We start from the raw sequence: 24,814 nt of genomic DNA, 5'->3' as shown, positions 1-24,814 counted from the left end.
TCAGCCATAAATGGATTCAGGATAATCCACACATCTTATTTCCGAAGGGGTCCTTAAATTGAAGAGTCAAACTTTCTCTCTTAATCTGAAGCATGAGTGAAAACTATTTCAATTTAGAGATTTGATTAATGGCAGTCCATCATGCTAGTCAACACTGAAACATGAAGTGGTGAAGATATGGACAATTCCTTTTTAATAACAGTTCTGTCGACGAGCCAGCACAGGCAGAATAGGGCAAATGGCCTCCAGCTGTGCTGTAAGATTCTAACTACACACTGGGGCAGAGAGGCAGTCAGTGCGCACTGGAAGGAGCACTTCGAAGATCTCCTTAACCAAAATTCTGCCTTTGTCTCGAGTGTCCTTGATCCATCCCACAGCATGCTACCCACCATCACCACCTCGGCACAATCCCAGCCTGGCATGAGGTTGAAAAGACCATCCGACAACTGAAAAACAACAAGACCTCAGGAGCAGATGGAATCCCCAATGATGTACTAAAGCATGGTGCAGAAGTACTATTGGTGCGAATCCATGACCTTATCTCTCTTATCTGGAAGGAGGAGAGCATGCCAAGGGATTTCAGAGACTCCGTAATCGTAACCATCTTCAAGAAAGGTGATAAGTCCGGTTACGGTAATTACAGAGGAGTTTCCCTGCTGTCTGCCGTAGGGAAAACCATCGCAAGAATCTCAATTGTCTCCTCCCAGTACCTGAAGAGCTCCTTTTAGAGTCACAATGCGGATTCGGCCCACCTAGAGGCACAACGGACATGATCTTCACTGCGCGACAAATCCAAGAAAAACATAGGGAGCAGCGTCAACCTCTGTACATGGCTTTCTTTGACCGCAAAGGCTTTCGACTGTCAACCGTGAGGGATTATGGAGTGTCCTTCTCAAATTTGGCTGTCCTCAAAAATTTGTCACCATACTCCGCCTGCTTCACGATGACATGCAAGCCTTGATTCTTACCAACAAGCAAGGCTGTATCATTGCACTAATGTCATTCTCAATCTTCCTCGCTGCAATGCTTCATCTCATCTTTAACAAGCTCACTGCTGGAATGGAGTTAATCTACAGGACAAGCGGGAAATGTTTCAACCTCCATCACCTCTAGTCCAGATCCAAGGTTGTTCCAACCTTGGTCATTGGACGGTGTTTGCATTTGTGCACACTCACAGGCCGAACTCCAAACCATCGTTGACATCTTCACTGAAGCGTATGGAGGTCTCGGTCTTATATTAAACATCCGTAAGACAAAGGTTATCTACCAACCTGCCCCCATCACACAGTACTGCTCCCCAATGATCCATGATGAGACCTTGGACGATGTGAACCACTTTCCATACCTTGGGAGCCGACTATCAGCAAGGACTGACATCGATGACGAAGTCCAACACCGCCTCCAGTGTGCCAGTCAGTGCAGCTTTCGGTCACCTGAGGAAAAGAGTGTTCGAAGACTAGGATCTCAAACCCAGCAACAAGCTCATGGTCTACAGAGCAGGTGTGATACCCACCCTCCTATATGTCTCAGACATGGACTATGTACAATAGGCACCTCAAAGCACTGGAGAAGTACCACCAACGCTGCCTCTGCAAAATCCTGCAAATTCATTGGCAGGATAGGCACACCAATGTCAGGGTTCTCTCTCAGGCCAACATTCCCAGCCAACCAAATCATCATAGGCAGTCCCTCGGAGCCGAGGATGACTTGCTTCCACACTAAAAATGAGTTCTCAGGTGACTGAAGAGTCCAATACGGGGCCTACAGTCTCTGTTACAGCTGGGGCAGACGGTGGTTGAAGGAACAAATGGGTGGGGTGCCTGGGTTGCTGCGCGTTCCTTCCGCTGTCGTCGCTTGGCTTCAGCTTGCTCTCAGCGAAAAGACTTGAAGTGTTCAGCGCCTTCCCAGATGCCTTTCCTCCACTTTGGGCGGTCTTGGGCCAGGGATCCCCAGTTGTCGGTGGGGATGTTACATTTTCTCAGGGAGGCTTTGAGGGTGTCCTTGAAGCGTTTCCGCTACCCACCTGGGGCTCACTTGCTGTGTCGGAGCTCCGAGTAGAGTGCTTGTTTTAGGAGTCTCGTATCAGGCATGTGGACGATGTGGCCCGTCCAGCGGAGCTGATCGAGCATGGTCGGTGCTTCGATGCTGGGGATAGAAACATAGAAAATAGGTGCAGGAGTAGGCCATTCGGCCCTTCGAGCCTGCACCGCCATTCAACAAGATCATGGCTGATCACCCACCCCAGCAAACCCCCCCCCCGCCGCAAGGACCACATCCAACTCCCTCCCGAACACATCCAATGAACTGGCATCAACAACTCTCCGTGGCAGGGAACCCCACAGGCCAACAACTCCCCGAGTGAAGAAGTCTCTCCCAATCCCAGCCCCAAAGAGCCCACCCCCCCCATCCCAAGTGCGTGCCCACCACCCCCCCGGCTCCGGACCCACCCAACACCGGAAACACTCCCCCCACACCCAAACCGCCCCATCCGAATCCTTCCCAAATGCCGAACACCCCCGGATGTCGAGCCCCCAGCCCTGGCCACCCCGGAGCCACGCCCCCGCGACGCCAACCACACCACATCCACCAACCGCCATCTGCACAGTCAACCCGTCCACCCCACTCCGAACACTCCCCGCACCGAGGTACAGAGCCCCCAGGCCCGCCCCTCCAACACACTTCGCCCTCCCAGACCTCCGCTGCAATGTGGCCCCTCCTGTCCCCCGCCCTGGGTTTCTCCGTCCCTCCACCTCCACCACTCTCCCCTCCATCCCCCGCCCCCGTCTCCCCTCAACTTCCCTCTGCCTCCCCGCACAGGCTCCCATCTTGGGGGCGGTAACCTTCTGGGGCCGGGAATTTTAGCCCCCAGCGTGGAAGTCCTGCTCCCGCCGCAGAATTGGCCTTACCACCCCTCTATGGAGGCGGAGTGCAATTTCCCACACTCCGCTTCCTTTGGGGGCAGTTACCGGGGCACGACTGGATGCTCCTGTGACAGTGGGAACTGGTGCTCTCCACTCTCCCGTCCTGTGACAGTTGGAACTGGTGCTCTCCACTCTCTCTCCTGTGACAGTTGGAACTGGTGCTCTCCACTCTCCCGTCCTGTGACAGTTGGAACTGGTGCTCTCCACTCTCTCTCCTGTGACAGTTGGAACTGGTGCTCTCCACTCTCTCTCCTGTGACAGTTTGAACTGGTGCTCTCCACTCTCTCTCCTGTGACAGTTGGAACTGGTGCTCTCCACTCTCTCTCCTGTGACAGTTGGAACTGGTGCTCTCCACTCTCCCGTCCTGTGACAGTTGGAACTGGTGCTCTCCACTCTCCCGTCCTGTGACAGTTGGAACTGGTGCTCTCCACACTCTCTCCTGTGACAGTTGGAACTGGTGCTCTCCACTCTCCCGTCCTGTGACAGTTGGAACTGGTGCTCTCCACTCTCCCGTCCTGTGACAGTTGGAACTGGTGCTCTCCACTCTCCCGTCCTGTGACAGTTTGAACTGGTGCTCTCCACTTACCCGTCCTGTGACAGTTGGAACTGGTGCTCTCCACTCTCTCTCCTGTAACAGTTGGAACTGATGCTCTCCACTCTCTCTCCTGTGACAGTTTGAACTGGTGCTCTCCACTCTCCCGTCCTGTGACAGTTGGAACTGGTGCTCTCTACTCTCCCGTCCTGTGACAGTTGGAACTGGTGCTCTCCATTCTCTCTCCTGTGACAGTTTGAACTGGTGCTCTCTATTCTCCCGTCCTGTGACGGTTTGAACTGGTGCTCTCCACTCTCTCTCCTGTGACAGTTGGAACTGGTGCTCTCCACTCTCCCGTCCTGTGACAGTTGGAACTGGTGCTCTCCACTCTCTCTCCTGTGACAGTTTGAACTGGTGCTCTCTATTCTCCCGTCCTGTGACGGTTTGAACTGGTGCTCTCCACTCTCCCGTCCTGTGACAGTTGGAACTGGTGCTCTCCACTCTCCCGTCCTGTGACAGTTGGAACTGGTGCTCTCCATTCTCTCTCCTGCGACAGTTGGAACTGGTGCTCTCCACTCTCTCTCCTGTGACAGTTTGAACTGGTGCTCTCTACTCTCCCGTCCTGTGACAGTTGGAACTGGTGCTCTCCACTCTCTCTCCTGCGACAGTTGGAACTGGTGCTCTCCACTCTCTGTCCTGTGACAGTTGGAACTGGTGCTCTCCACTCTCTCTCCTGTGACAGTTTGAACTGGTGCTCTCTACTCTCCCGTCCTGTGACAGTTGGAACTGGTGCTCTCCACTCTCTCTCCTGCGACAGTTGGAACTGGTGCTCTCCACTCTCTCTCCTGCGACAGTTGGAACTGGTGCTCTCCACTCTCTGTCCTGTGACAGTGGGAACTGGTGCTCTCCACTCTCTCTCCTGTGACAGTTTGAACTGGTGCTCTCCACTCTCCCGTCCTGTGACAGTTGGAACTGGTGCTCTCCACTCTCCCGTCCTGTGACAGTTGGAACTGGTGCTCTCCACTCTCTCTCCTGTGACAGTTTGAACTGGTGCTCTCTACTCTCCCGTCCTGTGACAGTTGGAACTGGTGCTCTCCACTCTCTCTCCTGTGACAGTTGGAACTGGTGCTCTCCACTCTCTGTCCTGTGACAGTGGGAACTGGTGCTCTCCACTCTCTCTCCTGTGACAGTTTGAACTGGTGCTCTCCACTCTCCCGTCCTGTGACAGTTGGAACTGGTGCTCTCCACTCTCCCGTCCTGTGACAGTTGGAACTGGTGCTCTCTCAGGATGTTGGCCTGAGCGAGAACACGGACATTGGTGCGCCTATCCTGCCAATGGATTTGCAGGATCTTGCGGAGGCAGCATTCGTGGTACTTCTCCAGTGTTTTGAGGTACCTGCTGTATATAGCCCATGTCTCTGAACCATATAGCAGGGCGGGTATCATCACTGCTCTGTAGACCATGAGCTTGGTGCCAGGTGCTGGTCTTTAAACTCTCTGTTTTTCAGGCGACCGAAGGCTGCACTAGCACACTAAAGGCGGTGTTGGACCTAGTCATCGATGTCTGCCCTTGTTGACACTAGGCTCCCGGGGTATAGAAAATGGTCCACGTTGTCCAAGGCCACGTCATGGATTTTTATAACCGGGGGCAGTGCTGTGTGGCGGGGACAGATTGGTAAAGGACCGGTGTCTTACGAATGTTTAGTGTAAGGCCTATATTCTCTCGTACGCCTCGGTGAAGGTGCAGTTCAGCCTCTAAGTGTGCGCAGATGCAAGAATTATCTGCGTACTGTAATTCGATGATGGCGTCGGCAGACCCGACATGGGTGGAAGCAGCAGGAGCTAGCCACCGCAGGGATACAGCGCAAGCCAGCTTCCGGGTTGGTTGGCAACACATCCGGGTTGGTTGGCGTCTCTTGGTGAGAGGTCGAGCCCAGCGCCAGGCAGCGGGAGGTCGGAGGATAGCGGGAGGTCGGAGGACATCCCCAGCATCGAGGCACTGACCACATTTGATTAGCTCTAATGGACGGCCCACATTGTCTGCTTGCCCGATACTAGACTCTCGAAACAAGCACTCTACTCCGAGCTACATCACAGCAAGCAAGTCCCAGGAGGGCAGAGAAAACGCTTCAAGGACATCTCCACTGACTCTTGGGAATCCTTGGCCCAAGAGCGCTCAAAGTGGAGAAGCATCAAAGAAGGTACCGAACACTTTGAGCCTCTCCGTCGGGAGCACGCGGAAGCCAAGTACAGCGGACGGAGCGTACAACAAATCAAGCACCACACCCACCTGTGCCACCAACCCCTATTTGCCCCACCTGTGACAGAGATTGTAAATCTCACACTGGTCTCATCAGTCACCTTCAAACTCATTTTAGTGTGGAAGCAAGTCATCTTCGATTCCGGGGGATTACCCAATAAGAAGATGATTATTCTATGATTCTAACTACACACTGAGGTGAAGCCTTCCACCATATTGGACTACATTGGCTCCAGGAATAGCCTAAGCTGGTGGCAGGGATAGCCTATGCAAGTGGCTTGAAGGATATCATACATTGCCAGTTTCTTCCTAGTCCAAAGGCAAAATACTATGGATGCTGGAAATCTGAAATGTAAACAGTAATCGCTGGAAATACTCAGATCAGGCAGCATCTGAAGATGTCTCCACAGATGCTGTCTGACCTGCTGAGTACTTCCAACATGTTTTGTTAATATTTCACCCTAGTCTACATTTGCCATGAAAGTGGTTCTCCAATATTTTGAATTTTTAACCAGGCTTGATTTCCAGTTATTAAAATTGTATCTAGTTAATAGAAAATGCAAGTAAAAGACACATATGTCATAGGTTTATAAAGTACTATGAGCTTACAATGAGGGGACTGTTTTAACCCCGAGCAGGTATCGGACAGGTGAGAAGATGGCAGAACAGGTATCAGCAGCAGAAGATTGGATGGCCTTTGACTTGCAGGTAAGTGGCACGCAGGGAGTGTTGGGAGAGACTCATTGGGAGATTGCGACTTTCCCCACGGGGCCCGAAGGGGTACCCATGCATTTAATTAATTATTTATGAAAATGAACCATATGGCAAGATACTGGTTAAATCATTTTTTAATTAATAATTATACATAACAAAGATTATTTTGTAAAATACTGTACCTTTGCATCTTGTTTAGTGAGAAAGTCTACAAATCCAAAGCCCCTGTGTGCTCCAGTTCCACCCATTTTCTTTGGCAGTCGCACAGTCTTTATTTCTCCAAAGGTACTGAAACAGAAGGAAAACATATTGTTGGATTCTATAAATGCATTTCATTATTGCTATTCAATACCTGACTGTGTCCAAATGTTTGGAAACAGCTTTTATGTTTTTGAATTCTAGGCCATGGAATAGCCTTAAACTATTAAGACGAGGGGAGGGATCTACAAGAAATGAAACCCAGCCTAAAAATAAACAAAACAGGAAAGAAGAGCATAGGAACTAATAAAGCACGAGAGGGCATTGATGGCCAGGGAATAAAGAGAGTTGTAGAACAGGAGTTTAAAAAGATGGTTGAAAAAAGCGAGTGAAACTGCTATTAAAAATGAGTTAATCTGTCTGTTCAGCAATGCAAATATTGTCCGTAATAAAACAGGGGAGCCGGAGGCAATCACACGTTGCGAGGAACCAGACATAGTCGGAATTATTGAGACATGGCTACAGAAAACTCAGGACTGGCAACTAAACATTGCAGGGTATAACCTATTTAGAAAAGAGAGAGGGGAGAAAATGGGAGGTGGAGTAGCTGTACTTATTAGGGATAACAATGGCAGTAGAAAAAACTGACGCAGCTATCAGCAAAACAGGAATAGAATCCATTTGGATAGAGATAAAAGATAAATGATCAATCACACTAATAGGGGAAGTCTACGGCCACCTAATAGTGGAACAGAGGTGGAGGAAGAAGTATGCAAACAAAGTAGGGAAATGAGTAAAAAGTATAGAATAATCATGAGGGATTTCAACTAACCTGATATTAATTGGACAGAGAGGTAAGTAAAGAGGATAAGGGAATGAAGCTCCTACAATATGTATCGGACTTCTTTTTAACCCAATATTTAGAAAGCCCAACAAGGAAGGAATCGCTATTGGATTTAGTAATGAGGAATGAACCAGAGCAGATAAGTAGGGGAACATCTAGGCAATAGTGACCATAATGTAATACGCTTTAAGATAATAAATGAGAAAGACATAAGTATGATAAAGACCAAGATAACACATTGGAGAAAATCTGATTTTGAGGGGCTGAGAATAGAACTTGAGAAAATAAAATGGACAACAATATTGGCAGTGACGTAGAACAGCAATGGGAAACATTTAAAACGGTGTTCAACAGAGTCCAGGAAAAATATATTTCGCTAAAAAACAAGAACAAGCTAAACATTAATGAGACACAGTGGATGAATAAAGCCATAAGGGAAAAATTGAGGATAAAGGAAAAAGGCAAACATGGACAGCAGGGGAGAGCATAAGAAGAGATTAGGAGAGAAGTAAAAAAAAAAACAATTAGGAAGGCAAAGAGAAACTGTGAAATTAAATTATCAAGGAACATAAAACAAAATAGTAAAATGTCTTACAGGCACGTAAATAAAAAAAAGGTAGGTCAGGATGGGAATAGGTCGACTAAGGGATGGACAGGATAATACCACAGGCAGCGAAAGTCAGAGATATTAAATTTTTACTCTGCTTCAATATTTACCAGGGAGATAGAACAGGTGGCGATGACATCGGATGATGAGATTAGTAATGCAATAACTGCATTTAAAATAAAACGAGGGGATATATTAAACTAATGAAACACAGAGGATAAAACTCCTAGTCCAGATAAATTACATCTGTGCATTTTTAAAGAATTTAGGGAAGAAATAGCAGAGGCATTACTACACATATTTAGTAATTTGTTAGAACAAGGCGTAATGCCAGAGGACTTGAGGATAGCTAATGTAATATTTAAGAATGGAGACAGAACATGTCCAGGTAACTATAGACCAGTCAGCTTAATATTGGTGGTAAGAAAAATAATGGAATCCCTACTAAAGGAGAAAATGGAACAACATCTAGAAACCAAAAATATAATCAGCGTGTATCAGTTTAACATCAGTAATAGGGAAGATGCTTGAAAGAATCATAAGGGATGCAACATATGAATACTTGGATAGGGTGGGACATATTCGGAACACCCAACATGCCTTCATTAAAAAAAGGTCATGTCTCACAAATCGAATTGTATTTTTTGAAGAAGTTACAAACTTGGTGCTTGAGGGAAGCCCAGTAGACATTGTCTACGAAGATTTCCAAAAAGCTTTTGACAAGGTACCGCATAAGAGACTTCTCTAGAAGATCTGAGCCTCAGGTATTAGTAAAAATATATTGAGCTGGATACAGAATTGACTGGCAGAACACAGGCAAAAAGTAGTTATAGATGGATTTGGATCTGTTTGGAGACCGGTTACCAGTGGTGTCCCACAGGGATCAGTGTTGGAACCGTTGCTTTTTACTATTTTTATTAATGATCTGGATTCAGGGGTTGGCAACACAATTTGCAATGATACGAAGATCTGTGCGAGTGGCTCATCTGACTGAGGGAGATCTTAATGTGTTGGGAGATTGGGCTCATGACTGGAAAGTGATGTACAACTTAAATAAGGGCAGTGTTATGCATGTGGGCAGGGCAAATGCTCAACATTCATACACCCTCTAGGGAAAGGCATTAAAGATGGTGGAAATAGAGATATTTGGGCATTCTAGTGCATACATCCTTAAAGGTACATGAGCAATGCTGTGCAGCGATAGCTAGAGCAAATAGGGTGTTGAGGTGTATCCGGACGACAATTGAGTACAAGACGAGGCATACTGTTTTGTCCTTGTACAAGACCTTAGTCAGGCCGCACTTGGAATACTGTGTTCAGTTTTGGTCTCCTCACATGGTGGCTGATATTGAGGCACTGCAAAGGGTGCAGAAGAGGTTCACTAGACTAATTCCAAGTCTAAAGCATCTTAGTTATCAAGATAGGCTAAAAGAGTTGGGATTCTTTACCTTAGAGCAACGTAGACTTAGGGAGGATATGATTGAGGCATAAGATAATGAAGGGAATGGACAGTGCTCCAGCTGACCATTTATTTTAATTAAATAGGTTAGGCAGGAACAGGGGGCACAAATTTAAGTTGTATAAGGCGAAATCGAGGTTAGATGTCAGGAGGTGGTTCTTTTCAGAGAATAGTAGACCTCTGGAACAAGCTGCCCTCTCATGTGGTGGATGCAGGTTCACTGAACTCCTTCAAGCAAAAGCTGGATTTGTTTCTGGCTGCGACGAAGATGAACTCTTACAGAAGGTAGGTACTGCAGGGAATTTAATGGCCAGAGTGAACTCCTGGACTAGCTTTGATCGCCTAGATGGGTCGGAGAGGAATTTCCAAGATTTTTTCCCCCAAATTGGCCTGGGTTTTTAAAATCTTTTTTTTGCCTCTCCCGGGAGATCACATGGTCACAGGGTCTGGGTTGGGTGGAATGTATAAGTTGTGATGCACAAGGTATCGCAATTGTGTGGGACAGGCTTGCTGGACCAGATGGTCTTTACCTGTCATTGTTCGTAATATCAAGAAAAGCAGTGGTCCTAGTATCGACCCCTAGGGAACACCGCTGTATACCTTCCTACAGTCCGATAAACAACCATTCACCACTACTCACTGTTTCCTATCACTTATCCAATTTTGTATCCATGCTGCCACTGTCCCTTTTATTCCATGGGCTTGACCAACCTAACTGAATTTTTTGAAGAGGTAATAGAGAGAATGCACAAGGGTAATGCAGTAGATGTAATTCATTTATATTTTCAAAAGGCCTTCGATAAGGTACCACATAATTGACTAATAAGGTCAGGGAATGCAGAGTCAGGGGACAAGTAGCAGAATGGACAGGTAACCGGCTTCAAGACAGAAAGCAGAAAGTAGGGGTAAAGGGTAGCTATTCAGAGTGGCAGAAGGTGGGAAGTAGTGTTAGAATCATAGAATGGTTACAGCACAGAAGGAGGCCATTCGGCCCACCGAGCCTGTGCTAGCTCTCTGCACGAGCACTTCAGCTAGTTTCACTCACCCGCCCTTTCCCAGTGTAGCCCTGTAATCTTTTTTCCTTCAGGTAATTTCCTTTTGAAAGCCACAATTGAATTTGCCTCCACCACCCTTTCAGGCAGTGAATTCTAGACCCAAACTACTCGCGGCGTAAAACATTTTTTCATGTCGCCTTTGATTCTTATGCCAATCATCTTAAATATGTGTCCTCTGGTTCTTGACCCTTCTACCAATGGGAACAGTTTCTCTCTATCTACTCTGTCTAGACCCCTCATGATTTTGAACACCTCTATCAAATCTCCCCTCAACCTTCTCTGCTCTAAAGGAGAAGAACCCCAGCTTGCCAGTCTATCCACGTAGCTAAAGTCCCTCATCTCTGGAACGATTCTTGTAAATCTTTTCTGCACTCTCTCGAAGGCCTTCACATCCTTCCTAAAGTGTGGTGCCCAGAATTGGACATAATACTGAGGCCAAACCAGTGTTTTATAAAGTCCTTGCTTTTGTATTCTATGCCTCTATTTATGAAGCCCAGGATCCTGTATGCTTTTTTAATCGCTTTCTCAACCTGCCCCGTCACTTTCAACATATACCCCTAGGTATCCAGTTCATGCAACCCCTTTAGAATTGTACCCTTTCGTTTATATTGTCTCTCCTCGTTCTTCCTTCCAAAATGTATCACTTCGCACTGCGTTAAGTTTCATCTGCCACGTGCCCGCCCATTCCTCCAGCCTGTCTACGTCCTCTTGAAATCGATCACTATCCTCCTCATTATGCACTGTACTTCTAAGTTTTGTATCATCTGCAAATTTTGAAATTGTGTCCTGTGCACCCAAGTCCATGTCATTAATATATATCAAGAAAAGCAGTAGTCCTAGTACCAACCCCTGGGGAACACCACTGTATACCTTCCTCCAGTCCGAAAAACAACCTTTCACCACGACTCTCTGTTTCCTATCACTTAGCCAATTTTGTATCTATGCTGCCACTGTCCCTTTTATTCCATGGGCTTCAACTTTGCTGGCAAGCCTATTATGTGGCACTTTATCAAACGCCTTTTGGAAGTCCATGTACATCACATCAACTGCATTGCCCTCATCAACCCTCTCTGTTACCTCATCAAAAAAGATTCAGTGCTGGGACCACGGTTACAATTTATATGAATGATTTAGACTTTGGAATCAAAAACACAATGTCTAACTTTGCGGATGACACCAAATTTGGGGGAGGGGATGGGGATAGTCAACACTGAGGACTGTAACAAATTACAAGACGACATTAATAAACTTGCAGAATGGACATATAATTGGCAAATGAAATTCAACAGATTAATATGAGGTATTACATTTTGTTAAGAAAAATAGAGAAGTCACATATTACTTGGAAAATACGAATCTAAATGGAGTGGAGGAGCAAAGGGATCTCAGAGTACAAATACATAAATCACAAAGTCTCGACACAGGTTAACAAGGCCATAAAAAAGGAAAAACAAGCACTTGGGTTAATTTCTAGAGGGATAGAATTGAAAAGTAATGAAGTTATGCTAAACTTGCGTACAATTCTGGTCACTATTATAAAAAGGATATAGAGGCACTGGAGAGGGTGCAAAGAAGATTTACAAGGATGATATCAGAAATGCGAGAGTATATACATCAGGAAAGGATGAACAGGCTGAGAGGGGACCTAACTGAGGTCTTTAAAATGATGAAAGTTTTTGATAACACTGGATACAGAGAGTTTCCACTTGTGGGGGAGAGCATAACTAGAGGCCATCAAGATAAGATAGTCACCAAGAAATTAAATAGGGAATTCAGAAGCAACTTCTTTACTTAGAGAGTGATGAGAATGTGGAACTTGCTACCACAGGGAGTTGTTGAAGCGAATAGTATAGATGCATTTAAGGGGTGGTGAGATAAGCATATGAGGGAGGAGGAAACAGAGGGTTATACTAATAGATGAGGAAAGATGAGGGGAGACTAGAGTGGAGCAAACACACCGGCATGGACTGGTTGGGCCGAATGGCCTGTTTTTGTGCCGTATATCCTATGTAATAGTCAATTTCTCTTTTCACCAGTTTGGAATAGTACAAATCAACACTTGTTGGCAAGGAAGAAGTGCAATGTATATTACTGAGGTAGAAAATTTGCAAAATTCGAGTTTTAACAGTCCATAATATCACCAAATATTTACAAAGTAACCAACATCACTTTTTGTATTTGACACCATTAACTTGTAGACTTCTGGCTGGTTATGCGGAATTCCTGCCTCACTGGACTAACTGTTTTAGTTTTCAGCTCGTTTATTATTGAAGCAATAAATTTGTTCAAGTGTCAATAGTGTTATTAATATGTTGACCCGAAGCAACTAAATTTGAGAATTTTACATAACAGTAAATGTAAACATTACCATTCTTTTCCTATTCTATTCCTCCTCCCCCCATTTTCTATGTCCTATTTTTAAAACATTAACTTCCTATTTATTTTTTCTACCCTTACTCCAACTTTCTATTTTGCTACTTTAGAACTTCCTCACCCACTTAAATTTAGAATAGTTAAATTACTACTATCTCATCATCATCATGGGCAGTACTGCGGGGTCGAGGATGACGTGCTTCCACATTAAAAATGAGTATGCAAGTGACTGATGAACTCATTTTAAACTGTGGAAGGTGCCTGTGCGTGAATTCTTTTAATGTGGGGTGATCGTTGCACACCAGCCACCACACGGGCTTGACGGAGCAAGGTCTTGGTCCAGTGGCAAGGGGATCCAAGACGACTGGAGACCAGGCTCCGCCACATGTGCCAATACATACACACAAATTCAAACATACACCGACTGTCCTCCTTCCTTCCTCTTTCCCACGAGACTATTACTGTTCACCATATACAGTTGGCTCTAGCTGAAAACTAGCCTGAATAGGTGATTTTCAGTCAAAAGTCTAGATTCTCAAGATTGTCTCCGAACTCAAAAAAATCCCCATAGCCATTGTATTGGAAAGTCTTTGATCCCATTGGCTGTGAACAGAGGGCAATGGAGAGAGAAAGGGACAGATGCAGAATATTGCACAGCGGCCAGCTTTTTAAAGAAAAAGCTGCGAAGACGCAAGGATACAATGCAGATGTAGAACTTAATTTGTTTAACTCAAGATAACCCACGAATGTGGTTAAGTGTAGCATTTCATTATTGTTCTACAATTCTGCAAAGACAAGTTGTAACCATTTAACATAGTGGGCTAGAATTTCGGGTTCTAGCTATTTCGCCTGTTTTTGGGCAATAATCGCAGAGAATTTTTTTTTGTTTAAGCGCTGGGTGCAGTTATTGCCAGAGCTCTAAAAATTCACCAAACGGCGAAGAGCAATAGCGATAAATCCAGCATTGCACAACTGAATTTGTGCACCGGAGCCGAAATTTGCAACCGAAAAAAATAAATCGGACCTTCTGTGCCTGTGCGAATTAAAATATTTTTTTTGCCTTTTTTTTCTTCTTCCCGCGCTTCTGGTCAGCTGTCAAGGAGCGCCCGTGCATGCACAGTACACCGAGGGCTAAATCAGCCATTTTTAGATTGCATTCATAGCGGAAGGAGATGGGAGCCAGAAAGTTTAGCAATGAGGACAACGAGGCCCTGGTCACTGCTGTGGAAAGGAGAGGGGCAGAATTAAACAGTAGGGGTGCAAATAAACCCCTCCCAGCAGTTTTTCGTCACATTTGGACCAGCATCGCTGAAGAGGTGTCTTGTATCGACGACATCCGAAGGACCCACACCCGGTGCCAATAAGCGGTTCAATGATCATTCCAGGGTCCTTATTGTAAATAATATTTTTATTTATGCACTCCATCGTTACTTAAATTATAAATCTGAAGCATGTTGGTAGAGGTAGGCTTAGTGTTGCACCTTATATGCAATGAATGATCTTTACACATTATTAAGATTGCTTTGAAATCTTAAAGATATTATTTCTGCACTTCAATGTTTTCCTCATGAACCATGTGCAACTTCCAGGGCCATTAAACAGAAGACTGTATTAAATGCACACAGTTTGATGGCTATCTGTGTATGTCACAAGAGCAGATGGACCTTCTGGTAACCATTCCTATTCTTATCTTTGCAGGGAAAGATGTCCCACAATCGCCGAGAGCAGTGGCAGACAGGCAGCGGTCCACCCAGAACCATGCCTTTGACAGACCTGGAGGAAAGAGTGGCTGGTCTGATCGGTGCCTTAGGGAAGGCAACTGCCCGCTGGGCCCCCGTTTCGAAAGTGAGGGCAAGTCCTGCAAAATCCCCGAGATGGGTTGGGGCAATGTGATGGTGTCTCTGGATTAGGGTTGGGGCAATGTGATGCTGTATCTGTGGGCTAGGGTTGGGACAATGTGATGCAGTGTCTGTGGACTAGGGTTGGGGCAATGTGATGTAGAGTCTCTGGACTAGGGTTGGGGCAATGTGATGCAGTGTCCCTGAACTAGGGTTGAGCAATGAGTGTCTCTGAACTACATATAATGGAGTAGCGGCTGTCCTTCAAATGAGTCTGTGCTGTGTGACCTTACTCATGTCATCCTGCCCACTCCCCTGTTTGCTAACCACTTGTCTGTTGTTTTCTATTTCCAGATGAGGAGTCGCATGCGCCACATCCTCCAATGGAAGCCTCCATCACAGGCCGTCAGGAGGAGGAGACAAGGACGAGGAACTTCAAGGAGAGAACATAAGAATTAGGAACAGGAGTAGGCCATCGAGCCCCTCGAGCTTGCTCCGCCATTCAAAAAGATCATGGCTGATCTGGCCGTGGACTCAGCTCCACTTACCCGCCCACTCCCCATACCCCTTAATTCCCTTATTGGTTAAAAATCTATCTATCTGTGATTTGAATACATTCAATAAGCTAGCCTCAACTGCTTCCCTGGGCAGAGAATTCCACAGATTCACAACCCTCTGGGAGAAGAAATTCCTTCTCAACTCGGTTTTAAATTGGCTCCCCTGTATTTTGAGGCTGTGCCCCCTAGTTCTAGTCTCCTTGACTAGTGGAAACAACCTCTCTGGCTCTATCTCTTTCATTATTTTAAATGTTTCTATAAGATCACCCCTCATCCTTCTGAACTCCAACGAATAAAGACCCAATCTATCATCATAAGGTAACCCCCTGATCTCCGGAATCAGCCTAGTGAATCATCTCTGTACCCCCTCCAAAGCTAGTATATCCTTCCTTAAGTAAGGTGACAAAAACTGCACGCAGTACTCCAGGTGCAGCCTCACCAATACCCGATACAGTTGCAGCAGGACCTCCCTGCTTTTGTACTCCATCCCTCTTGCAATGAAGGCCAACATTCCATTCGCCTTCCTGATTACCTGCTGTACCTGCAAACTAACTTTTTGGGATTCATGCACAAGGACCCCCAGGTCCCTCTGCACCGCAGCATGTTGTAATTTCTCCCCATTCAATTAATATTCCCTTTTATTGTTTTTTTTTCCCCAAGATGGATGACCTCACATTTTCCTACATTGTATTTCATCTGCCAAACCTTAGCCCATTTGCTTAACCTATCTAAATCTCTTTGCAGCCTCTCTGTGTCCTCTACACAACCCGCTTCCCCACTAATCTTTGTGTCATCTGCAAATTTTGTGACACTACACTCTGTCCCCTCCTCCAGGTCATTTATGTATATTCTAAACAGTTGTGGTCCCAGCACCGATCCCTGTGGCACACCACTAACCACCGATTTCCAACCTGAAAAGGACCCATTTATCTCAACTCTCTGCTTAGCCAGCCAATTCTCTATCCATGCTAATACATTTCCTCTGACTCCGCGTACCTTTATCTTCTGCAGTAACCTTTTGGGTGGCACCTTATCGAATGCCTTTTGGTAATCTAAATACACCACATCCATCGGTACACCTCTATCCACCATGCTCGTTATATCCTTAAAGAATTCCAGTAAATTAGTTAAACATGATTTCCCCTTCATGAATCCATGTTGCGTCTGCTTGATTGCACTATTCCTATCTAGATGTCCCGCTATTTCTTCCTTAATGATAGCTTCAAGCATTTTCCCCACTACAGATGTTAAACTAACCGGCCGATAGTTACCTGCCTTTTGTCTGCCCCCTTTTTTAAACAGAGGCTGCTTTACAATCCACTGGTACCTCCCCAGAGTCCAGAGAATTTTCGTAGATTATAACCAATGAATCTGCTATAACTTCTGCCATCTCTTTTAATACCCTGTGATGCATTTCATCAGGACATGGAGACTTGTCTACCTTGAGTCCCATTAGCCTGTCCAGCACTACCTCCCTAGTGATAGTGATTGTCTCAAGGTCCTCCCTTCCCACATTCCCGTGACCAGCAATTTCTGGAATGGTTTTTGTGTCTTCCACTGTGAAGACCAAAGCAAAATAATTGTTTAAGGTCTCAGCCATTTCCACATTTCCCATTACTAAATCCCCCTTCTCATCTTCTAAAGGACCAACATTTACTTTAGTCACTCTCTTCCTTTTTATATATCGGTAAAAGCTTTTACTATCTGTTTTTATGTTTTGCGCAAGTTTACTTTCGTAATCTATCTTTCCTTTCTTTATTGCTTTCTTAGTCATTCTTTGTTGTCGTTTAAAATTTTCCCAATCTTCTAGTTTCCCACTAACCTTGGCCACCTTATACGCATTGGTTTTTAATTTGATACTCTCCTTTATTTCCTTGGTTATCCCTTCTCTTACCGCCCTTCTTTTTCACTGGAATATATTTTTGTTGCGCACTATGAAAGAGCTCCTTAAAAGTCCTCCACTGTTCCTCAATTGTGCCACCGTTTAGTCGATGTTCCCAGTCTACTCTAGCTAACTCTGCCCTCATCCCACTGTCGTCCCCTTTGTTTAAGCATAGTGCGCTCGTTTGAAACACTACTTCCTCACCCTCAATCTGTATTACAAATTCAACCATACTGTGATCACTCATTCCGAGAGGATCTTTTACTCGGAGATCATTTATTATTCCTGTCTCATTAGACAGGACCAGGTCTAAGATAGCTTGCTCCCTTGTAGGTTCTGTAACATACTGTTCTAAGAAACAATCCCGTACGCATTCTATGAATTCCTCCTCCAGGCTACCCCATGCGATTTGATTTGACCAATCAATATGTAGGTTAAAATCCCCCATGATTACTGCCATTCCTTTTTCACATGCCTCTATTATTCCCTTGATTATTGTCCGCCCCACCGTGAGGTTATTATTTGGAGGCCTATAAACTAAGCCCACCAGTGACTTTTTCCCCTTACTATCTCCAATCTCCACCCACAATAATTCAACATTTTGTTCATTAGAGCCAATATCATCTCTCACAACTGCCCTGATATCATCCTTTATTAATAGAACTACCCCACCTCCTTTCCCTTCTTGTCTATCTTTCCGAATTGTCAGATACCCCTGTATGTTTAATTCCCAGTCTTGGCCACCCTGCAGCCACGTTTCTGTAATGGCCACCAAATCATACCCATTTGTAATGATTTGTGCTGTCAACTCATTTACTTTATTTCGAATGCTGCGTGCATTTAGTTAGAGTGTTTTAATACTAGAGTGGTTTAGAACACCATTTAATACATGGTGTTTTAAACCATGATTTTTAGTTTTGACCCCTCCTGCAGCCCCTTTATCTTCATACATATTGTCCCTTCCTATCACCTTGTGGTTTACACTTACCCCAGTGCTACTCTGCTCTGTTGCCTCCTGCCTTTTGCATTCTTTCTTGGGGTCCTGTTCATCTGCGCTCTCACCCACTCTAACTAGCTCAGAGCCCTCTCCTGGGTTCCGAATACTCCTCGCATTGAGGCACCGAGCTTTCAGGCTTGCCTTTTTATTACACTTTGACCCTTTAGAATTTTGCTGTACATTGGCCCTTTTTGTTTTTGGCCACGGGTTTCTCTGCCCTCCACTTTTACTCATCTCCTTTCTGACCTTTGCTTCTGTCTCCATTTTGTTTCCCTCCGTCTCCCTGCATTGGTTCCCATCCCCCTGCCATATTAGTTTAACTCCTCCCCAACAGCACTAGCAAACACTCCCCCTAGGACATTGGTTCCGGTCCTGCCCAGGTGCAGACCGTCCGGTGTGTACTGGTCCCACCTCCCCCAGAACCGGTTCCAATGCCCCAGGAATTTGAATCCCTCCCTGCTGCACCACTGCTCAAGCCACGTATTCATCTGCGCTATCCTGCGATTCCTACTCTGACTAGCACGTGGCACTGGTAGCAATCCCGAGATTACTACTTTTGAGGTCCTAGCTCCTTAAATTCGTCTCGTAGGACCTCATCCCTTTTTTTAACCTATGGCGTTGGTACCAATGTGCACCACAACAACTGGCTGTTTTCCCTCCCTTTTTAGAATGTCCTGCACCCGCTCCGAGACATCTTTGACCCTTGCACCAGGGAGGCAACATACCATCCTGGAGTCTCGGTTGCGGCCGCAGAAACGCCCATCTATTCCCCTTACAATTGAATCCCCCATCACTATCGCTCTCCCACTCTTTTTCCTGCCCTCCTGTGCAATAGAGCCAGCCACGGTGCCATGAACTTGGCTGCTGCTGCCCTCCCCTGGTGAGTCATCCCCCTCAACAGTACTCAAAGCAGTGTATCTGTTTTGCAGGGGGATGACCGCAGGGTACCCCTGCACTACCTTCCTTGCACTGCTCTTCCTGCTGGTCTTCCATTCCCTAGCTGGCTGTGGACCCCACTTCTACGGTAAGACCAACTCGCTACATGTGCTACTCACGTCATTCTCAGCATCGTGGATGCTCCAAAGTGAATCCGCCCTCAGCTCCAATTCCTCAACGCGGACCGTCAGGAGCTGAAGGCGGATACACTTCCCGCACGCGTAGTCGTCAGGGCATCGCGGCATCATCTGCGAACGTGATGGAGGTCGGGTCAGATTGTCAGTGGGAGCCGCGAAACCTGCGAGGCTGTGAATGCCCATGAGCAATTGATGGCCTCCATCTTTGAAACTGCAGTCCCAGTGTCACACCCAGACCCACATCACTTGAGTGGCGAGGCTGAGCAAGAGACGTGCCACTCAGAAGCCGGGCCTTCCATACCCCGAGCTTCTCCAGTGGATCCACACATGGCGTCTCCATTGTCTCTCCCCACAATACAGCAGGACTCTGGCCACCTTGCTGCACGAACTTGGGTAGGGTCATGACATGAGGGAGGGGGATTTGGGTGAGGGGGGAGGGAAAAGCCGGAGGTAAAAGACGTTTGATGCAGGGGTTGTTGTTGTTATTTTATAAACGTTTTTAAAGTTTCCCAATTCTGTTAAGTTATAAAAGTTCACAATGTTTAATAACTTTTATTAAAGTTTCACAATTAGGTTTAGAAATTTCAAAAAGTTTAATAAATTCTTTTGTTTACTGTAACCATTCCTGTATAGTGTCTCATTTGCAGAGTAAGAGTGGGAATAGTCAGCATGGTGGGATAGAGTGGCCAGGTAACAGTCAAACGTGCTGTTCACTCTTCAAGCAAAGCGTTGAATTATGAGCTGCTGACGTAAGACTTTTGCAGTGGTGAAAGCTCCACAAGGCCTTCCCGGTGGTGTGGTGTGGGGGGGGGGCGGGGACGGGGAAAGAAGGGGTGGTGGTGATGGTGGCGGTGATGGTGGCATGGGTTCACGTCCTCCTTCTCCCCTCTCTCCTGAGTTGGTCCTGCAGTCCCCAGTGGAAAACTGTGTGCCCTTATGATGGCTAAGTTGTGTAGCATGCAGCACACCACAATGAACTCAGAGACCTGCTGAGGGGAATATTGCAGGCAGCCTCCAGAGTGGTCCAGGCATCGGAAGTGCTGCTTGAGCACTCCAATTGTCTGTTTGACGATGTTGCATGTGGTTATATGGCTTGCATTATAGCAATGCTCGGCTTCTGTCTGAGAGTTCTGGAGGGGGGTGTCATGAGCCAGGTGCCGAGGCTGTAACCTTTGCCCCCCAGCATCCTCTGGCCTTGTGGTTGACGCTCGAACAAGCATGAGACACTGCTCTCGTGCAAGATGAAAACATCATGGATGCTCCCTGGATACTGGGCATTTACTGCCATGATGCATCCTAGGTCATTGGAAAATTTATAAAGTCCATCCTGCGTACAGTGCAGTAGTCATCTGGCAAATGCAGCAATGTGTGTAGCGTACTGCGAGATGGAGCATATGTCCCCTGCTGATGCCTGAAAGGAGTCAGAGGCATAGAAGGGAAGTGCTGCAGTCACGTCACCTTCATCTCAATAGGCAGTACAGTCCTGTTGCCGCTGGTCAGCTGTAGGTCTGCCTTTATGAGCTGGGGTGACCACCCTTTTTTGAAAGGGCAGTTTTCTAATGTACTGTACCTCAGAGAGCTGCAGGTATGAGCGCTGTTGCCTGTAAATTTGTGGGGGGGGGGGGGGTAAGGCCTCCTCCCCATATGTCTGTAACCTCTTTGATGAGCATTTTGAGCATAATCAATGAGCCTTCTTCCAGCTCAATACTGCATAGAAAAAGCAACCAGGAATAATGGCTGACATTGTATATATGCCTTTAAATATCCTTCAAAACAACCTATAAACTTAAATAAAACTTCAGTGCAAAATCGCAGCCTTCCTTCTCCAAATCCTTTTATGCACTGAATTTCTGCTCCATTTTCAAGATGACGCTGTTAGCGCCAGGTCTGCCCTGGATTCGACTGATATTTCCAGGCCAATGGTAAAACAGTGAAATCACTGAATTTTTCGCCCTGAGCGATAGCACAGCATTGCACATCGACTGACGTCATCCAAACAGTGAAATCATCGGGCGGGCTGTAAGTTTTAGTGCCGCCGCAAAACCACGGCTAAAATTTTCGCCCGGGCGCAAAATGCTGTGCAGAAAATGAGTTTTTGTGCTTCACACAGGCGGAAAACCGATTGCAAACTCGTCGAAAATCTAGCCCAGTGAATCTGATCACAACTGTTGTTCTGTATGTTCATTTGCAGTGACATAAAGCAGCTTATCAAGCATCAATAAACAAGTGTTTGTTCAGTACCCCTTCAAGAGAGATTAAAGCAGTACTGGTATTAGTAAAGAAATAGTACTGGAAAATTAATGGGACTAAAAGCTGACAAATCCCCTGGGACCTGATGGCCTACATCCTAGGACTTTAAAAGAGTAGCTACAGAAATAGTGGATGCATTGGTTTTGATCTTCCAGAATTGCATAGATTTTAGAAAGGTTCCAGCAGATTGGAAGGTAGCAAATGTTACCCCACTATTCAAGAAAGGAGGGAGAGAGAAAACAGGGAAACAGTTAGCCCGAGATCAATAGTAGGGAAAATGCTAGAATCTATTATTAGGGACGTGGTAACATGGCACATAGAAAATCATATGATTGGGTAACGTATTCAAGTTTGCTGATACAAAGCTAGGTGGGAATGCAAGTTGTGAGGAGGACACAGAGGCTTCAAGGGGATATAGACAGGTTAAGTGAGTCGGCAAGAACATGGCAGATGGAATATAATGTGGAGAAATGTGAAGTTATCCATTTTGGTAGGAAAAATAGAAAAGCAGAATTTTTTCTTTTAAGATGATCAGAGACTGGGAAATGTTGATATTCAGAGGGACCTGGGTGTCATTATACAGGAATCACAGAAAGTTAACATGCAGGTACTGCAAGCAATTAGGTAAACAAATGGTATGTTAGCCTTTATACAAAGGGATTGGAGTATGAGTAAAGAAGTCTTATTACAATTATATAAGACATTGGGTGAGACCACAATTTGGAGCACCGTGTACAGTTTTGGTCTCTTTACAAGGAAGATTATCATCATAGGCAGTCCCTCGAAATCGAGGAAGACTTGCTTCCACTCTAAAAGTGAGTTCTCAGGTGGCTGTATAGTCCAATGCGGGAATTCCAGTCTCTGTCACAGGTGGGACAGATAGTCGTTGAAGGAAAGGATGGGTGGGGAATCTGGTTTGCCTCACACTCCTTTCACTGCCTGCGCCTGTTTTCTGCATACTCTCGGTGACGAGACTCAAAGTGCTCAGCGCCCTCCCGGATGCTCTTCCTTCACTTAGGGCAGTCTTTGGCCAGGGACTCCCAGGTGTCGGTGGGGATGTTGCATTTTATCAAGGAGGCTTTGAGGGTGTCCTTGAAACGTTTCCTCTGCCCACCTGGGGCTCGCTTGCCGTGTAGGAGTTCCGAATAGAGTACCTGCTTTGGGAGTCTTGTGTCAGGCATGCGAACAATGTGGCCTGCCCAACAGAGCTGGTTGAGTGCAGTCAGTGCTTTGATGCTGGGGATGTTGGCCTGATCGAGGACACTAACGTTGGTGCGTCTGTCCTCCCAGGGGATTTGCAGGATCTTGCAGAGACATTGTTGGTGGTATTTCTCCAGCGATTTGAGGTGTCTATTAGATTTGAGGAAGGGTATATTTGCCTTATAGGGAGTGCAACAAAGGTTCACTGGACTGATTCCTGGGATGAGGGGATTGTCCTATGGAGAGCAATATCCTATGCAGGCCACAAAAAGATACTTTGTTAAGACCTCCAGGGTATGCCATCATGCAAGTAGATATAGTGAAGTGTAAGTTAACTCCCATAAAAATAAGATGCTTGGATCTCTTATGAATTGGAGTAAGTATCTACAGCACACCTGAATTTAGAATAATTGTATTATATTTACATCCAATTTTGGGTCTGGCAGTTGTCAGATTCAAAGTATGGAAAACACATCAATTTCAATGAAAGATGTGGGTCAGAAAACAATTCGGAAATAACTTATTCGATACTGTATTTTCCTTACTAACAACATAGGCAATGTCCCTCTGGACAAAACTCGAGGATAGACGAGGTGAAGTTAACTGTATACTACTACTTAAAAGTATAATTGCTGCGTTGTCGTATTGTGACTTGTATTGATCTGTACAAACTTGGAATTCTTTCAATACTTCCCCAAACATTTTGCATGGGAACTAAAGGTCAGCAGCAACTTCTCACAGAAGCAGCACATGGTATGAATTTCAGGACAAATACTTCAACATTTTTACCCATAGAAACTTCAGTTGTATAGCACAATTTTTAAATAGAAGACTAGATGGGATATTGTGTTTCTTTAGCAAATCTAGTCTGTGTAGTTTTATTCAGTTAATGAAGGTTACATGTAATGCACTCCTTCACTGCATTCCACTCCACAACTAACATTTGCATTTCAAGGGCCCAAGTTTCGGCCTCAGTTGCTCCTGATTTTTTGCAGCAACTGGTGTAGAACGGAGTATCTTAGAAATTCAAATTCTCGGCATTTAGTTTGCTCCAGTTCTAGTCAGTTAGAACAGTTTCACTTTGGAACAGAATTTTTTTTTCAAAAGGGGGCGTGTCCGGCCACTTACACCGGTTTTCAAAGTTTTGGCAGTGAAAACTTACTCCAAACTAACTTAGAATGGAGTAAGTGAAGATTTTTGTACGCTCGAAAAAACCTTGTCTACGCTTTAGAAAATAGGTTACAAATCAGGCGTAGGGAATGGGGGGGGGAGGGGTTTAAAGGGAAGTTTACAAACATTAAACACTTCAGTTTTACAAATAAAGAGCCATCATCAATAATAAATGATAAAAACATCAATAAATCAACCAACAAATCAATAAAAAAAAATTAATAAGAAGTAATTTTTAAAAAATCAATAAAACATTTTCTACGTACCGACTGCAGCACCGGGACCCCCCCCCACCCCACCCCCACCCACCCCCCACCCCCCCCCCCCCCCACACCACCCCCCCCCCCACCCCCACCCACCCCCCACCCACCCCCCCCCCCCCCCCCCCCACCCACCCCCCCCCCCCCCCCACCCACCCCCCCCCCACCCCCCACCCACCCCCCCCCCCCCCACCCCACCCCCCACCCACCCCCCCCCCCCACCCCCCCCCCCCACCCCCCCCACCCCCCCCCCCCCCCCCCCCCACCCACCCCACCCCCCCCCCCCCACCCCACCCCCCACCCACCCCCCCCCCCCACCCCCCCCCCCACCCCCCCCACCCCCCCCCCCCCCACCCCACCCACCCCCCCCCCACCCCCCCCCACCCCCCCCACCCCCACACCCCCCCCACCCCCCCCCACCCACCCCCCCCCACCCACCCCCACCCCACCCCACCCCCCCCCCACCCCCCCCACCCCACCCCACCCCCCCACCCACCCCCACCCACCCCCCCCCCCCCACCCACCCCCCCACCCCCACCCCCCCCACCCCCCACAGTGTGTTTCTGTCAGTGTCTCTATCTCTCTGTCTGTGTCTCTATCTGTGTCTCTCATTCTCTGTCTGTC

The 24,814-nt window shown here is 46.4% G+C and overlaps 1 protein-coding gene across 4 annotated transcripts in view; it reads right to left on the bottom strand.

Annotated features, from left to right (window-relative positions):
• The window catches only part of rbm19 (RNA binding motif protein 19), a 373,516-nt gene that overhangs the window by 187,749 nt on the left and 160,953 nt on the right, over window positions 1–24,814 (bottom strand). For all 4 annotated transcript variants that reach the window (XM_070887715.1, XM_070887718.1, XM_070887717.1 and 1 more), the window contains exon 22: window positions 6,610–6,715. In XM_070887715.1, coding sequence (XP_070743816.1) covers window positions 6,610–6,715 — 106 coding nt within the window. The remainder of the gene's footprint in view (window positions 1–6,609; window positions 6,716–24,814) is intronic.

The sequence above is a fragment of the Pristiophorus japonicus genome, chromosome 8 (genome assembly GCF_044704955.1).
Source record: "Pristiophorus japonicus isolate sPriJap1 chromosome 8, sPriJap1.hap1, whole genome shotgun sequence".
Lineage (NCBI taxonomy): Eukaryota > Metazoa > Chordata > Chondrichthyes > Pristiophoridae > Pristiophorus > Pristiophorus japonicus.
The sequence above is the reverse complement of the archived record's forward strand: the minus strand, read 5'-3'. Positions and strand labels throughout refer to the sequence as shown.